This window comes from Taeniopygia guttata, chromosome 8 (genome assembly GCF_048771995.1).
Source record: "Taeniopygia guttata chromosome 8, bTaeGut7.mat, whole genome shotgun sequence".
NCBI classification, from domain to species: Eukaryota; Metazoa; Chordata; class Aves; order Passeriformes; family Estrildidae; genus Taeniopygia; species Taeniopygia guttata.
In genome coordinates, this window is record NC_133033.1 from 29,472,002 (window position 1) to 29,488,860 (window position 16,859).

The 16,859-nt window shown below is 40.9% G+C and overlaps 1 protein-coding gene across 4 annotated transcripts; it reads right to left on the minus strand.

Annotated features, from left to right (window-relative positions):
* On the minus strand, window positions 1-16,760 carry FIRRM (FIGNL1 interacting regulator of recombination and mitosis). Of its 4 annotated transcripts, none has more exons than XM_030279668.4 (24): window positions 16,631-16,760; window positions 16,045-16,084; window positions 15,257-15,345; window positions 13,881-13,985; window positions 13,214-13,351; window positions 12,087-12,249; window positions 11,669-11,753; window positions 11,011-11,149; window positions 10,513-10,593; window positions 10,114-10,178; window positions 8,578-8,726; window positions 7,892-8,000; window positions 7,181-7,367; window positions 6,755-6,837; window positions 6,331-6,382; window positions 5,963-6,052; window positions 5,079-5,264; window positions 4,287-4,409; window positions 3,295-3,390; window positions 2,756-2,869; window positions 2,243-2,347; window positions 1,826-1,906; window positions 964-1,077; window positions 1-679 (listed from the first exon to the last, which is right to left on the minus strand). In XM_030279668.4, exons 1-24 carry the CDS (start codon window positions 16,727-16,729, stop codon window positions 494-496), a joined length of 2,679 nt encoding a protein of 892 aa, XP_030135528.4. In that variant the 5' UTR covers window positions 16,730-16,760; the 3' UTR covers window positions 1-493. The 4 variants fall into 4 exon arrangements, with proteins under 4 accessions (XP_030135528.4, XP_072789018.1, XP_072789019.1 ...); XM_072932917.1 differs by having other exon boundaries at window positions 13,214-13,347; window positions 13,877-13,985; XM_072932918.1 differs by lacking the exon at window positions 16,631-16,760 and having other exon boundaries at window positions 13,214-13,347; window positions 13,877-14,004.
* Between the last annotated feature and the right edge of the window lie 99 nt (window positions 16,761-16,859).

Here is a 16,859-nt window from a genome sequence, read left to right on the forward strand (position 1 = left end):
TACAGTTTATTCAACTTATTTATTTCCGTTTGTATAATTCTGTCAATGGATGGCACAAGAGGTGCTAGGAACCATACAGTGAACAACCACAAACTGATTAAGCACCATGTTCTTTCTGCTCTTAACTGTGACCAATAAAGATTATTTTTAAAGGATCACCGTAGCATGGAGTACCTGCATGTGACAGGAACAAAGTCCCTGCTACTTTTACATCAGATACAAACCTCTCAGTATTCAGAATACAATGTCAGGGAATGTTTATCTCCACGCAGTAAAACAAGCAATGTACAACCCACAGCTCTGATCTGAGCAGTGTCCACTCAAACCCATCAGGCTGTGCAGGAGAGGCTGGCACACAACCAAGAGCCAGCAGTACTGTAGAGCACTGCCCATGTCACAGCTTTTTCTTCTGCAGCACTCCTGGCACAAAGGCAGCTCTTCCCTCCTGCCAGGGAGCTGAGCTGGGCCATTGTCCCCAAGCCCTGTGGAGCACCTACCACAAGCTGTCCCTGAGGGTGGCTATGGCTGTGTGCAGAGCCTCCAGCTTCACTGCAAGCCAGCCTGGAGGGGAACCTTTCTGGAGCAGCAGCTTCACAGCCTCCACTGCTCCCTCCATCGTGCCCACTGCTGCCTTGTACTGCTCCTCAGAGGGGGGGTGACAGGCTCTTTTGGCCACAGGCTGTAGATTTAAGCAAACATGAAACATCAATTTAATACTGTACTTGAGGGATCAGTCTTCATCCAAATGCAAGAAACCCCTTAGGTGGAACAGAGCTGCGAGAGTCCCTTGTCCTGTGAGGGTTCTTGCTGCCTGGCAGGCACTACAGACCATTAAAATACCATACAAAGGGCCAGGAGTGCATGATACCTTTCTTAGATCATGGAGGGCAGCAAGACCAGCTCAGCCTTCTCAGAGACTCCCTAGAACTGACAGAAATTAGCATTTTAAAGAAGCACACATACCTCCCCTGTTGACTCCAATTCTCCATCCACTTTCAAAACCTGTGCACTCCAGGTAATCCTTTCTTGCTTCAGGCGTTCTGTTCGTGCTTCTCTCGTCTCTTCCACCTGCCTTGTCTAGGGAGAAAGCCCCAGGAGAGGTAACTAAACCCAGGTAGCATCATCAACCTTCATAGGCACAATTAACAGGCCAGAACAAAAGGAGAGAGGGAGGGATTTTTATGTGCAGTTCAAAGAATATTATTTCTCACACACTCTTCTGATCAAGGATTGAGGTCATCTACAACTTTGGGTTAGCACCACTAGCAGCTACCAGTTCTTTTGTAAATTATCTACTTGCCAAAAGCTGCTCAACCAGAGAGCCCCGCCTCAGGTTGCAGATGCCCCCTCTTTCTCAATGCCACTGTTCTGCAGCAACAGCCACCTGCCCTAAGAGGATTTCTCCTAATATGCAAAAGGCACTGAGATGTTTCATACATGTTTGTTTAGATTTCAGAATCTGATCCAAGAGAAATGGGTAAGGAAATCAAACCAGATTATCAATCCTGTCTTTTTAATAGGTAAAATCCTTCAAAAACAACAGTGCAATTTAATAAGTATTTTTTTGATGAAGGATGATAAATGCTTTGTTTTTAAGCTGAAAGTACCAGTGTGGTTTTTTAAGTTGAAGGGACCAGTGTGCATAGGAATGGCATTTGCTAATTCTTAGATTAAAGCAAGTAGAGAAATTCAACCAGACAGTTTATTTTAAAGTTACTTAATGGTCATGCAGATAATGCAAGTGTAGACACATGCTGTGTATTGCTGATAGCAGATGTACAGCATCAACTAAGACAGCAGTAAAATGGTTAAACAATATACATACCTTAGCCAGAAAATTAACAACTTTGTTCTTAGCTTCTTCAGAATTAAGGCACCAAGGAACAACATCTTCATGTCTTGTTTCCTATCAAAAATGTTATTGGTTGTTCAGTACATTCATGCTAACAAGGGAAGAAAACAGATGTTTCTATTTTCCCTAGAAAACAGAATGTTTCTATTTTCCCTAGGTGTCCCTGCCCTCTTGCAACCACACTAAGCAACCAGTGCCCAATCCTTCTTCACTTCTGGCTCCTGAAATCTCTTCCATCTGCACCAGCCTTCAGCACTGTCAGTGTGCAACAGCTGTAACTCAGATCCAGATTGTGCAGTGAGGAGCAGCAAACATTTGAGACAGAAGACTTTGTGTACAACAAAAGTTAACAGAACCAAATGCCTGCACCCAGAGTCGTGCTCTGCTCACCTCTGCAAAATGTGTGAATGCCTCCAGTGCGTGCTGGTGAATCAGCCAGGTCTGGTCAGCCAGCAGAGAGGCAAACAGACAGGACAGCTGGGGCACAACCTGCCTCTGCAACAGGAAGAAACAGCCATCAGTTCCCAAGAGTTAGTTGTGCATATCTCACCATCATGATTTATTATTAAAGACTTGCTCTGAGGGACAGGTTTGGGAAATGCAAGAGTGCTACTGCCCTGTCTGGCTAAAGAACCACTGTGAGGGAGGTGACATTCTATTTTCACTTCTTGTTACTTCTCACCAGTGAGAAAGGACTGGCATTTGAACCTCCAAGCATCTTGCATGCACTCAGCACGTCTTGATGACAAATAAACCTGTTGCAGACCATTAATCTAATTAATTATTAACTATCCTGGCCTTCCTGTATCTAATTAATGAACTTGATCCCTTAACTGTATATTTATATAAAAGTCATTTTATCAAAAAACAAGGCAATTTCACTAAGGCCACAATTCCATTTACCTGTGCTTCTTGTGGAATAAACACCTTTCCCATGGAAGACAGAAAATGCACCATTGCTAGGCGAACATGATCCGGGGCATGGAGCTGGAGCAGGGCTGACTGCAGTGCAAATACCTGCAGGAGACAAATCCCAGCAAAGCCCCATCAGACAGACTGCAGGGGAAAACTCTGCAGGCTCATCTTTAAATCCAAACACATGGAGTTTAGACTCCTGCAGGAGGTATGCTGCACCTCCGATAGAACTGGCCAGGACAAAGCTGCAGGTACATTTTAGAAAGAAATGAGCATGATCTCTATCATACTCCCTTATATCTCAATTATCTTACAGAGGAAAGGGATTCTCAAAAGCAGTGTTAACCAAAATGCCATGTGCTCGATTTAAAGGCCAGGAAAGTAATCAAGGAAGATTATTTCCTTGTTAAGAGCAGGCCAGACAATGAAATAACTCATTTGAGATTTCAACAAATCACAAAGAATTTGGTTTTCATGTAGTTAATTATTCATAAAGTGGTCTTGGGGGTTTTAGAATTTTTTTTTACCTGGGTCATCAGTTGAGCATCTAATGCTTGAATGAAAAATTCCAAAAGGTGAAGCAATAAGCACAGTGTCTTCTGGAGACATGGATCATCTGAGACCTTGAAGAGAGGACAAGATACCAGTAATATTGCATTTTAGCTCTTGGAATAACTGCTTAGGAGAGAATGTCAAGTTACAGTAGCATTCCAAAATTGTTAGTCTGATTTCACACACGTAAAACACTGCATTGTAAGCAGCAAAGAAAATATTGAAATAATCATGTCAGTATTTCTAGGTAGCCATATTTTATGAGACAATTTTCTTTGATTTTTTTAAGAATATTTCTTAACCCTCCTCTCCTTCCACCACTTACTAAAATAAGCACCCAAAGGTTATCTGAACTATTTATTTTCATTTCCAGTTGCCAAATGTCTTCACAGAATGTCTAAGGTTTGAAAAGACCTCTGAAGTGGCACATTGTTGGCTCTTCACTCCCACTCTCAAAAGTTCTTTTTTAATCTGGAGCATGAAAACCCTGACAATCCTTTTTTTCCTTCCTGCAGCCATGAACAGGTACATGATCACAAGGACACTGCCTGACCACCTTGGGAGGAGGGTGATTGGCCCTTTATGCGCTGGGCTGTGCTCTAATCAAATCACCCTGAGTTTTGGTCATATTCTGATGAATATTTAAAATACATCAAATTCATAACTGGTATGAAGCAAAATCAGGTATTTCAGGCTTCTCCTTGAGCAAGTCTGAATGAGACAGTGAGTAACAGATGGAGTACCAAGGAACCATATATGTAACATTCAGGAAATTCAAACTGAAGCTTCCCAGAGCTCGTGCCTTGCCTACAGATAAACCAGCTGAGATCAGATGGGCAGCATTGATACACTGTGCTTTACTGAAACAGTCCAGTCCAAGTCAAACAAATGAGTAACAACAACTTGAGGAAACAGCACCAGCCCCTCCAAGACATGCTTCCACTGCTGGAGCAGCAAACTCTCTTACCTGCTTAACCTGGAGAAAAGACCAGAACTGACTGAGCACTTCCAAGATAGATGTCTTAAATTCTGCCTCCAGAGTGGCATCAGCAGAATTGCAGGCAGCCAGCAGGACAGAAAGGGCAGTGTTCTAGGAGGAAAATATGTGTAAGACCAACCAAAACACATTACATGTAAACCAACCCAAAACCGCAGGCTCAAAAGAAACATCTAACATGATACAAGGTGGCAAGAAGCCCAATGAGCTGCCTCAGCTGTACAGAACAGCTAATCCAGCAGGAGAGCAGCCAAGAAAGATTCCAGAGCTGGGAAACCATCTATTACTCCTGTGAGTTTCACACACACTGCAGGTCATTTGCTGCACTGGCAGGAGAAGTCTGGCAGCAGACACTTCATGTGGAAGCCTCTGGTTTCTCATATTACCTCAAACAGACCAGTGAGCATCTTTCAGATCTGATGCTGCATAAAACTAGCCAGGACTTTAAAACTGAAGAGGAATTGTATGCTAAGGCACAGCATAAATCAGAAATTCTGAAGAGAAATACATCTGCTCAGCCAGAGACCAAACAACTAGAATAACTAGAAAATAACAGAATCTCCACTAGGACAGTAGAGGTCCTAAGGTGCTGCATAAAAGAAAACATTAAAATTGAGTTCTTGCTTATGCATATGCCAGCTAGGCATGGAAAAAAGCTGTGCAACAGACTGAATAATAGAACTGAGGTGATGGCAACAGAACCCTTGTAGTATGAAAAACTAGAATTCACTTGTTTTTCCATAGAGAAGCAGATCTCCTTACCACAGGTGGGAGCCCTCCCAGGGCACGGCTGCTGCTCAGCCATTGCTGGCACCGCGCGAGCCCTGCCGAGCACAGCTGAGACGCCACTTGTGCCCTAAGGTCAGGGTTCAGGGCTCTGAGGGACACGTGCTGCCACACTGCCAAGTTCTCCACCTCTTCAGGAGGAAACTCATGAGCAAATTCGACCTGGAAACAAAAGGTAGTAGAATCTAAACAGACCAGAAAACAATTAGATGGCCCGGAAGACGAGAAACCAGAATGTGCTGCTGGTTTGCTTCAGATTAATTATGTGAAAAAATCTGTGCAAAGTATTTAAATAAAATCCATCTTTTTATATGAAAAACGTTTAGAAACTGCCACCTCCCTTGGCACATACAGGATATCAGAATGATTAAGCAACTGATTCTTTCAGCTGCTTGAAGAAATGGCCCTAGTGAGTAGAAGAGAGAGGGCTTCAGCCCCTCCAGGGTACACACAGAGAGGCACTGACAGGACAGGACGCTCCTCTTAACACCTGATGTTACAAGAACACTCACAGATGTCACAGATGCAATCACAGGACACAGTTTCAGCCAATCTGGGGAGATGTGCTGTTTTCATACTTTGTCAAAAAAAAGACTTTACTGCTACCCAGCAAGACTGTTAGAAAGGTTAATGTGCTTTTCTTCTTTTAAAGAGCACATCTGCATGAAGTGCGATCCACAATAAGTCCTAACTTAGTGACTTAATGACTTAGACTAAGTAATAAGAAGTACAATAACAAGTGCAGCAAATGAGCACTCAGTATCTTGTCACTTCTCCAGAACTGAAAGGGAGTATTTGACCACAGGCCACTGATTCAAATCCCTTTTACTGAGAACAGCAGATGCTGGTGCTGTACTTGCCTGATGCTCTGGAGCCATCAGGAACAGCATTCGCCTCAGCAGCACACCCAGGGCAGGGACCTGGCAGCAGTCACTGGGCCAAGCCTTTACCTGCAGTAGGGTAAAAGAGAAATGCACCTCACTACACTGAGGGAGAAATCACCACTGAGCAAACAAATTCTGTACAGGATATTCTGAGAGTTGCTACGTGGGATCACAGCAGTAACCCTGTAAATAAAATAAGCAGGGCATATTGGTTTATATTTTCACTGTACTGCTTCTGCTAATTACTAAGCCAATTTGAAGAATTCAAATCTCCATTTGAATCTTTGCTGGTAGCACTCAGATTAAAATTGGTGCCAAACGGGAAACATCATTGTGGTTCTTACCAAGTGGGCAATCACATTAACGTGGTGAGCACACAGCTCAGCTGTTCCATACCTGAAACATGAGAGAGAGCAGCTTGTGAATCTGTACTTCCTATTCTACAGGCTAAATATCATAAATCTGGTCTGAGAAATTGCCATGTCCTCTAACATATTTAAATTTGATTTGCAGAGACACAATTTACTTGAGACAACCATTTAAAAAATCAGTTATTAAAGAGAAATGCTCCTCTTGCTTGCAAGAACATAAAAATGACTATGACAATTCTACTCCTAATTTTCAAAATATGTTCTGTATCTGAAAACAAACCAATTCGGGGACAATTCTGTCTTACAAAAATCTCTCTCAAGCAAACTGCAAATTATGTACAACAGAATGAACTGGATCTGTGGAAAACCTGCTTGACTTGTACCAGGAGCATCTTACCGGGCAAGGAAGCACCATGAGTCCATTGCTAGCAGAGATGTGATCATACTGGAACCCAGCACAGCATCCAGCAGGGCATGCTCCTGAGGAGAAATGGGAAAATTAACACAACCTGAATACCGCAGAAAAGAAAGCACTAAACTTTTACAACAACCTGACCTTCCCTACTCTGAAAAAGAATAAAAATTGCCAAGACCACTGAGGTCCTCAAGAACTCTCTTCTCCCCTTTCCCAAAAGTGACATTTGCTGTGTAAATGAACTCCAGTCATGCAACTGTGTCACAGATGATTTCTACGAAACTGTCTCTGAGATGGTTCTCTCTGAGCCTCTTTTCAGAGCCACATCATTAGAAAGAACCCATTCTTTTCAAGTAGCACCTATGCATCACAACAGATGAAGAATTGATAAGCAAAACCAAATCTTACCAGCTGAGGGAAGTGTGATGGGAGTGTGGAAGCAATGAAGGAGCACAGGTGGACACAGACATAGTGATAGAGGGTGATGGGAACTGCTGGCTGTCCAGTACTGACCACCTGTGGCAAACAGACAGGGAGAGAAAGCTCCCCACAACACTGCTGGAAACTGAGGAAAAGAGCTGAAAACAAAGACAAGCTGCAAGGAAAAAAAAAAAAACAAACCGAAAAAGAGAACAGTGTGGTTACAGACATGTAAGTCCCAAATCCTGCAAGCAACATAGCAACATTGGTATTACAAACTTTGTCTTCAGCCAAAAAAGACAGCAGTAATTTCAGCGGTTTTACACCAGATTTATGTTCCTGACTGCCTTCCTCTTTTACCAATTCAGGTGATTATTAGAGAGTTCAGGCATAGAAGTGTGAGACTTTAACTTAGTCTCAACAAAGTATCAACAAACTACATTCAGAGCTTTAGTCCTACCCTACAAGTACTCTAAATTCCACTCCCTCCCTGAAAAAACAAAGACATCTCTGTCTCTGTATCCTTCACTCCTGAGGCAACGAACATCAGATCCTGTTATTCTTGGCATAAGGATGGAAATCCATAGTGACAGTTTTCCAAGTTCAGTTGCGAAGGAAGCTCCAGCAGCTGAGCCCCTTTGTTTGCCGGTATAGAACGACTGCTGTGGTGAAGAGCTACAACAAAAACCTTTTTAGTACCTTTTTCCTGTGTTCCAGAGAGTTTGCACTTCTTCTGGCTGAGAGGATAGCTTGTCCATTATGGTAAGCAGGAGGAGACATTGGGGCAGTTGCTGCTCAGGAGGGAGACCTGTAGAAATTTGGGGTTCAGATGTGAAGTAAGTTGCCTGGATATATTTACTGTGTGTGTAAACTGGCTTTTAAGCAAGTGTAGAGGCATATTGATGAGCTATCTCAGAATTGTGAGATGTTGGTCAGGGCAGAAATCAAGGAGAAGAGCTTGTTGAAACAAAATGCTGATATTTTCCCAAGCATGCTACTTTTCACAGAAAATATTTACTTTATGGAAAAAAAAGCTGTCTTCTCCTACCAATGGAACAGCAAAAAAAAATCCATCCTACTTTGGAATTTGTGGCAGAAATTGTGGCAAATGTGGATTGAAATTATGCAAAAAGAGCAGAATTGACAGGATTTCTGTTAACCAGATTAACAGTGCAGTTGCTATGAGTACTTTGGAAAAGATTGATTCAGCAACAACATAAACTATCTGTTATAAAATCTATCCAAGTTAGCAGGCAATCAGCTCTATCACAGCACCTACTAAAGAACCAGAGACAAGCAAGTGAGTACAGAATATTACGGTCCAGAAAGTCAGAATGTCAATGCTGATTCCTCAGACAGCACTGGGAGTTGTACTTTCAACCCACCTAAATTTTCACTTAACACTTGTTCCATGAAAGGACTAAAGGGAAGGAGCTGGGTGATGAGAGGGTCCAGAGCCACAAGAAAAACCCGGGATATTTCATCTTGATGAACTTCCAAGATCTCTGGAGCATAAAGACTGGGAGGAAATTTGCTGAGGGGGAATGGAAAAGAAAAAAAGAAGTTAAATATTCTCAGTAGCATTTTCAGCAATACTACTTTTCTCCAAAAGAACTACAAAAAGGCAAAATCATTATTTCCTTGTTCCTGTGAAACAAAAGACAGAAAAGTCTCCCCATTTTAGAATATCTGTTATACACCAAGAGTTACAACTCTGCATCCAGCCTTTAAAATAAGCATCACAATCCAGTATTTTACTAAACATTTGAAGGAAACCTTATAAGCTCACAGAAAATGTGTGTAAAATACGTAATATCTCTCTGAAGAAACAAATCACAAAGAGTCAAGTGAAAGGGAAAAGCCAAGAAAACGCCTTTATACACGATTTTACAGCCATAAATATCACAGCACTAATTTAACACATGACCCTAAAAGGGTATCACAGCTTCTCTGAAAAGGAAAAAAAAACACCTTGGGCAATAAAAGAAAGAAATAATCAATATGAGAATGAAGCAAGAGATCATGAAATGAAAATCTTCTACTCTTGCAGCTTATAAAGTGAACTGTAAAAATGCTACTTTCCTACTCAACAATCCTGCTCAGTTTCCCTGAGTGAATAAAAGTTTACAACCTTACACTCGGAGGAAAAACCTACAAGGGGAGTAAACTTAGAAAAAGAAACTCATAAAAAATATTCACCCAATCTTGCAGTGGAACATGAAGTAAACTCAGGTGCACATCTCACCAGAGAAGCTGGTTTGAATTCCAACAAAGGGCTGAAATCAGCCCTCTGATTTCACAGAATAAACAATTATGAGTATAAAGTCTGAGTTCTCTCATGCTTCACACCACTGCAGCAACCAAACCTTTTGAAAGGAAAGTTATAAACCATTTGCAGATATTTGTAACTGTAACATTTTAAGAGCATCTGCTTCCAGGACAACCAGAATGCTTCTGTGAGATTCCACAAGATTATTAACACAATAGTAAAGCTATGAAAAATGTCAAGACACTCTGTTTCTGATCCCCTCTTTCTCCAGGACAAGTTTGTCCAAACTTTGTCTTAAACTAGAAACAATCTGTCAAAAAGCACTGCTGACACCTACATTTAGTTGTAGAGGCTTTTTTCTGCATATCCTACACATAACTTGTTAATAAATCTTGTATAAATAGTTGCAATGAAGTTAATGGTTTGTCATTATGGGGCATGGACAGTATCGATCAAGAATGGGGTTAAGGGAACTATAAAACACTAAATCATTTAATTTATTAAAAATATTTTGGCTTTCTGTACATGAAAAAAGATGGCAACAACTCTGGAATGAGAAGTGCATTTTTACATCTAAAAATATTTGTAATTTAAGAATGTAATTTTGGAATGTTATTAAGATACTATCAATAATCGTTTCTACTTCACATACCTGTATATCTGAAGAAAGAGCTGATGTAACTGAGAACAGGAATCAGAGAGGAAGGCAAGAAATTCCTGCAAAAGCCATCAATTTTGAGTGATACTTTTACAGTAAAACCCATGATTAATTACATTAATTACCACACATCTCCTACATTTTAATTCAGTGCCACTGCATGAAACAACCTGTTCCAGTTTATTTTTCTGGGAAATCCCAGCAGTAATCCTGCACAGGCTTGTGAGTATTTACAGGTGGAAGAATTAAAGCAGGTTATGCATGGATGTTAATTATACCGCCCATATGGGAGAGTTGTAAATCATTAAGATATTACGCAGTACAAAATTATTCCATCTGCAGACCAGAGGCTTAAATTTAATACTTACATAGCATTGAAGAATTAAAACCTACCTTGATGTAGTGTACAAGGGAGTTAGCAAAGAACCTGCAGAGTTTCACTGTCTTCTGGAACAGCCTGAAGTCAGTGCCCTCCTGTCCAAAAGAAGCAGTTCTAAAAGTTAATATAGACTAATACAGTAAAATAGGAAATTAGATTGCTAACAGTGTTCAAAACCTATTTCACATTTGATTCTCTACAGACTCTAAAGCTAAGGGGGAAAACTTAAAAAACATTCAGTATGTACACTTCAGCACTTTCAGAGGAATATTAAGGATTTGCCCAACCTTGGGATATTGTCAGTTTAAAAAATAAAAAAAAAAACATTTTCACATCCTCAATATACACAGAGCTGTGGGCCTTATTTTCATGTGGGTTCAAAGGTATTCTGTCTACCACATGAAATAAAGAAAACCCCAAAAAACCCCAAACAAATACTCCAAGCAGTAATACAGCACCAAGAATTTCTTCTCCTCAAGTTCACTGGCAGTTTTGGGAGCTTTTTAACTCACCTGTATTTCTGACACCTTCATTTGCTCAGCCAGCTGCAAGCAGGAGTCAAAAGAAAGAAGAATGTCCTTGCACAGGCCACTGAGGATGTCACTGTGCTTTAGGTGGCACTGCAACAGTGAGTGATGCTTCAGGCTTTGCCTGAAAGACATGAATATAACCAGGTTATTTAACTGTCAGAAGTGATCATGCAATCAGCTCTTACAAATCCAAATAACTAATTTTTCTATTTAGCCTTTTGTACAGCAGTGACTGGTGCAATATCTGTGAACACTGAAAGCAGAAACTCAGAGAGAACACCCTCTCCATGGCCATGACTGAAACCCAAGGGAGAGGTAGGATGGAAGTATGAGACAGCCAACTCAAACCAAAAACATCTACAGAGCTGCAGGTCAGACCTCTTAATGCTCCTCACTCAGACAACAGTGTTGCAAATTTTCTTTTGCATTGTAATACAGAAAGTCAAGTTTCTATTACTTTTCATAACAATTCCTACCTACTTTCACTGGCAGTACAAGCTAAATTTCTACATTTCCTTCCTAAATAGCTATACTGAACTCTCATATTTTAATTTTATTAGAAACTCTGAGCACAAAGCAATTGAGACATTCATTATTTAAAACTACACCACAATAAAACCCAAAGAGTTTAGCTACATACTTGATTATGAACTTCCATGTATTGGCATGAAGAGCGTGGTCCATACTGGAAATGACAGAGCAGATCTCCAGAACAGTGTGGATTACTAAGGAAATAACAGCAGCAGCAACAGAGTTAAATCCGATTTTTGAGTTCACAGAAATCCCAAGAGAATACTGAGAGAATACCAGAATATTGACATGAATTAGGAAAATGGCCCAGTTTTCAGGTGCTACCCCATCCTACAAATCTACACATTTCCACAGAGGAAGCTTGAAGGGAAAAATGGAAATATTTCAAGTTCAAAATGCTGTCTTCTGAAAAAGCTGGTCAGAGCAGCAGGAACTGAGCACACTCAGAAACCTGTTAAATTTTGAACATACTCTCCATAGGAAAAAAAGACTGAGCAAGACTAAAAAAGTATCAAATCCATGTATACCTGACACCATATATGTGATGTCATCTTCAGTGGAAGCAGAGTCTAAGGAAATCAGATCAACCAGTTCCATCAGCTGTTTCTGAAGGGAGTAAGTTTCCTTGAACATGGATTGTAGGAGGTCAGAAATTAAGTGCAGGTGCCCATCGTACAAGGATTCACTGTCCTGAAATGGGGAGGAGAGTTTTGTAAAAGAGCTAAGGATTCACAGCTTGATTCTTCACATGCAGAAAACACCAAGAGCTTTGCCATACAATCCTCTGGAGAAAATGAACAAGGCACAGATGTACCTACTTTAACTCAATACACAGCCCCTGAGCACTCAATATAAATGTGTTCACCTGCAGCTCGTGGGAAACTAATGGAGTCTGCCTGGCTCTTGTGAGTTTAGGGGGCTTTGGATCAGGCCTCCATTGTCCTGTTTGGTTCAGAAATATGAACCTGAGATCATATTTCTGAACCAAACAGGACAATGGCAGTAGCAAAGAAAGCAGTATTCCAAAGACTTCCCAATACTTTTATATTAGAATTACTAGATAAAGATATGGCACCTGAGTTTGAGTCCTGACATTGGAAACTGTTGTAAATGTTCCCATAAAAAAGAAATATTAAAAGTGAAAATGAAAGGCAACCAAAACTTAGTGTGTCCTTATGATAATCTTGTTCGATTTTCAATGATTGGAGGGAATTACTGTTGCACCTGAAAATCCAGATCAGTCCATATCTGAAACTGATACACACTGCTCACTGTAAGCAACATAAACCTGCTAATCTCAACTTTCAATCCACTCTGGAACTTGCCATTTGTAGCTATGTAAATACTGTAGCCATCAGGATTGCACAGATCCCTCAGAGCACTCTGCACCTGAGCAGAATGTTTAGTTAACACTAGTGTAAAGGATGGAAATATTCCTGTCTGAGCCTCTCAGTAGCAGGTCAGATTTGCTGGGCAGAGAGCTGGAAAATCATCTTTGCACTTGTGCACTGAGTGCACTCTGAAAATGACTTAACAACTAAAATTAAAACAATAATACTTCGACAACAGTATAATTTCAAAATAAGATCTTCTTCTAAAGTGTATCCCGAAAGCCAAGGAGCAGAAGGATTTGTGTGCTCCAGCAGAGCCCTACCTTGCAGTGTGTGAAGGTGCTCTTCACCACGCAGAGGACGGAGGAGGGGAGGGAGCGGATGCTCTGCAGGGACAGCTCCTGCACCGAGCACACGTAGCGCACGCAGCCCGTCAGCGTCTCCAGCAGCTGCACCACTGCCTGAGGTTAAAACTGAACATCACACACTCCTGCAATACCTCCAAAAGCACCTTTTCTTACCTGAAATACACCTGGATTTTCACTACATTTAAAGTTCACTGCTATTTGCATAAATAAGTAGTTTGTGAAAGATTAATGAAGCTCCAGAGCTTTTCTCTGATACCATACCCTCTATGAAAACTCCTTATTTCTTTCACTTTTGTTCTCAATTTACAAAAATGTTAAAATTCAGAATGAAGTGACATATTTATAAACAGGTGCCAGGTTCACCTGGGGAGTCACATTCCATCTACAGGAGGGACTTGGAGCAGAATCTGAGATGATTTTTTAAAATTATTACTAGCATCACATACTAGATGTAATCAAATAATTCACAAAATGTCAACTGAACTTCAACTGCAAAGGAAGATTAAATTACATTTTAACCACCAGTAGCTGGCAAAAAAACATTCCAAAAACCTTTAGTAGTTTAGGTAAAAGCAAAGAGTGATGTAAACATTATTTTGAAAGCTTGTGTGATGGGACTTGCCTGTAGCAGATTCCTTACAGTACTGCATAACTCTGTACTCTGGCTGGTCAGTCCTTTGGCCTTGCTGGATAATTCACACATCAAGTTATCAAAGAACTGTAGAGTCTGGCAGAACACAACAAAACTGAAACATTTTACTTACAAAGGTACATGTGCAAATAATAACAACATTCTACACCTGCTTGCTGCCTTGGCATGGAGGCACAGAGAGAACTCACAGGAGAAAATACTTTCCAGCATTTCATTCATTTCCAGCATCTCATTTAATTCATTTAATTCATAAAGCATGATATAACAAGAAGCAAAATCCACTTATTATATATATATATATATATATGTATAATAAACAGAAGATATTGTAGCCGTTACTTTTTCTAAGATCTGTTGCTAAAACAAGCTTTGCAGCTAATTTTCTTGAAACATATTATTAATGCACAATATATTTCATATATAATATATAACAAATAATGTTATATATTATTGAATATTATATATTAAATATATTATTCTACCAAACATTTTTTACTTACTTAAAGCCACATAATTTAAAAAAAATTTTCCTTTTGTCTCAGAAAAAAAATTTGTTTGTTGAGAATGATTATTAACATCTTGAATACATTTAAGAAATGTCTGTGATGTGCAAACAACATCTATTTCTACTTTAGTTGAGGTTTTTGGATATCTGATGAATGTTACTGTTGAGACTGCAAAGACAGTGAGGCACATGCAGGATATGCCTATTATGAGACAATTTTCTTGTAATCTCCAAAAATTTGTTACTTGAGATAAAATAACAGGAATATCAACTGGCCATTTTTACTGGCTTTTTAAAATTGACAAGCTGAGGCTTGAAACTTAAATCTGGCACCGTTTTACTTCACTTAAAATGTAAGGACTGATTTTAACACACCTATGGCACAATATTCTCCATCATTTAATCAAAAAAGAAAGTATGTGTCAGGTCAGTGTAGTCTAAAAGTCTATTCACTATATTAATTCACAAATTTCACAACATTCATTCATGATATGGGAGTGTTGAGCTCTTCAGTTTACTTGTCCTGAGAAGCTCCCTCACTTAAAAATTCTCCACCTTCGTCATTTTATAAAAAGTCCAATCTTCTCAGAAAGAAAAAAACCCCCAAGTCTATTGCTGAATATAGAAAGCAGAATATTGCATATTTGATTCCCTCCCTACTGTAAAGAACAGTCACAGAAACAATTCAACACAACACTGAAACCTCTTAACGAGTAAATTTCAATTTCAATTTTTGTATCCCATAGATATTGTGCAACCTCAAAAGAAGAACCACTGCAATCTAAGCAGGTTCTAACATTGGACTGACAGACAATTCCACAGTTAACTGAAGCTGTCCTACCTTAGGTAATACTTTTGAGAAAAAAATTTGTTCTACATCCTCGAGGCTGATATGCGGCAAAAACATTTCAGTCAAGATCCTCAAAATACCTGCAAAGAAAAACATTTATAATGTGTAATTCACAAAAATATACAGCAACCTACCAAAGGAAATAAAGATCTGCAGAAAGCAAAAACAAATCAGGCACTTGATTTTGAGAGAGGCAACAGAGCACTTGCCTTACCCGAAATGCATGAAAACACACATACATTATCTGAAAAATCAACTATCTGTAATAGCTCCAACATGCAAAAACCCATCAAAAATAGCAGCACACCCAACTAAACTTAGTTGAAGGCTGAGCACGACTGCCGGCCTACAGATCCAGTATTTGCCACATTCCAAACTGCAAATACTAGCACATTTTGTAATTAAACTTAATATGCAATGTAACGGTTTTAGCAACACTCGTTAACAATTACATACGAGCCACATTTTCTTTTAACTATTAGCTTTGTCACCCGGAAGATAACAGCCCAAAAGACAATAAAACAGCAGATGAAAAACACCCTTCTCTCGTGCACTTAAAGATCAGAAGTAGCAGAAAGGAAAAAGCAGCCTTAGATGCAGAGTGCCTATAGGGGCATTTATAAAGCTTATTCAATGTGAACTTAGTGGAGTGTGCAAGGTCCAGCAGGACTGCTGAAGACTGAAAAGTTGTAGCAGAAGTATTTCAAGCACTGCAGTGATTTTAATGCAATTGCACTACAGGGCTCCACAGGAAGAGGCACTTCTTAGCCATTACTTACGAATATGCTCAGTCCAGTCCTCAGACTCTTCATACATTGAGTAAAAACGTTAAAGAAAATCAAAATTGTTCTGCTGTAAAGGCTACCTTCAAAGCACCTGCAGAAGCCACAGCGACTTCTATCACTGTCTCACGTTCGTACGAAATTGGTGGGGATGCTCCACAACCAACGCGGGCTGATAGCCCAGAGTACCCACAGGAGCAACAAAATGTATTAGAGAGTAAGTCTTGAACGGTTGTTTTTTTGGAGTTTTTTTCCGGTGGTGTGTGGTTGGGGTTTTTTTTAGGGGGGTGGTTTGTTTTGTTTTTGAGGGGGCAGGTGAGAGGTGTGTTCGGGGAGTTATCCACAGCGCTAAATGAACCACACGCGATGTTCTAGATTCTAGGAGCCTGTTGTTCCAGGAAAAGATTGTACCCGTCCCCAGCGAAATTCGCTGCACCCGACCCCTCACAAAGGTCCCACCGCTCTCCCTCACACAGATTTGGCTGAACCGTGGAACTCCGAAGGATGCACACACACCCCCCCCCTCCAACACCGCTGCCCTGCCTTTCCCACAGCCAGCGCAGTGCCCTGCTGGGAAGGATATGAGGAGCCGGGGCAGCACGGCGGGCAGCTGCCGGCGGCACAGCTCCCAGTCCCAGCCGTGCAGCTCCCGCAGGAGCAGCGCGGGGTCCGCCTGGGACATGGCGGCGCCGCGCTCCCTCAGCGCGGGGCGGCGGCGGGAAAGGCGCCGCGCTCCCACAAGGCCCCGCGCCGAGGAAGCGGAAGCGGCTCCGCGGGGAGAAGCGGAGCAGCGCCCGGAGCGGCGGGAGCGG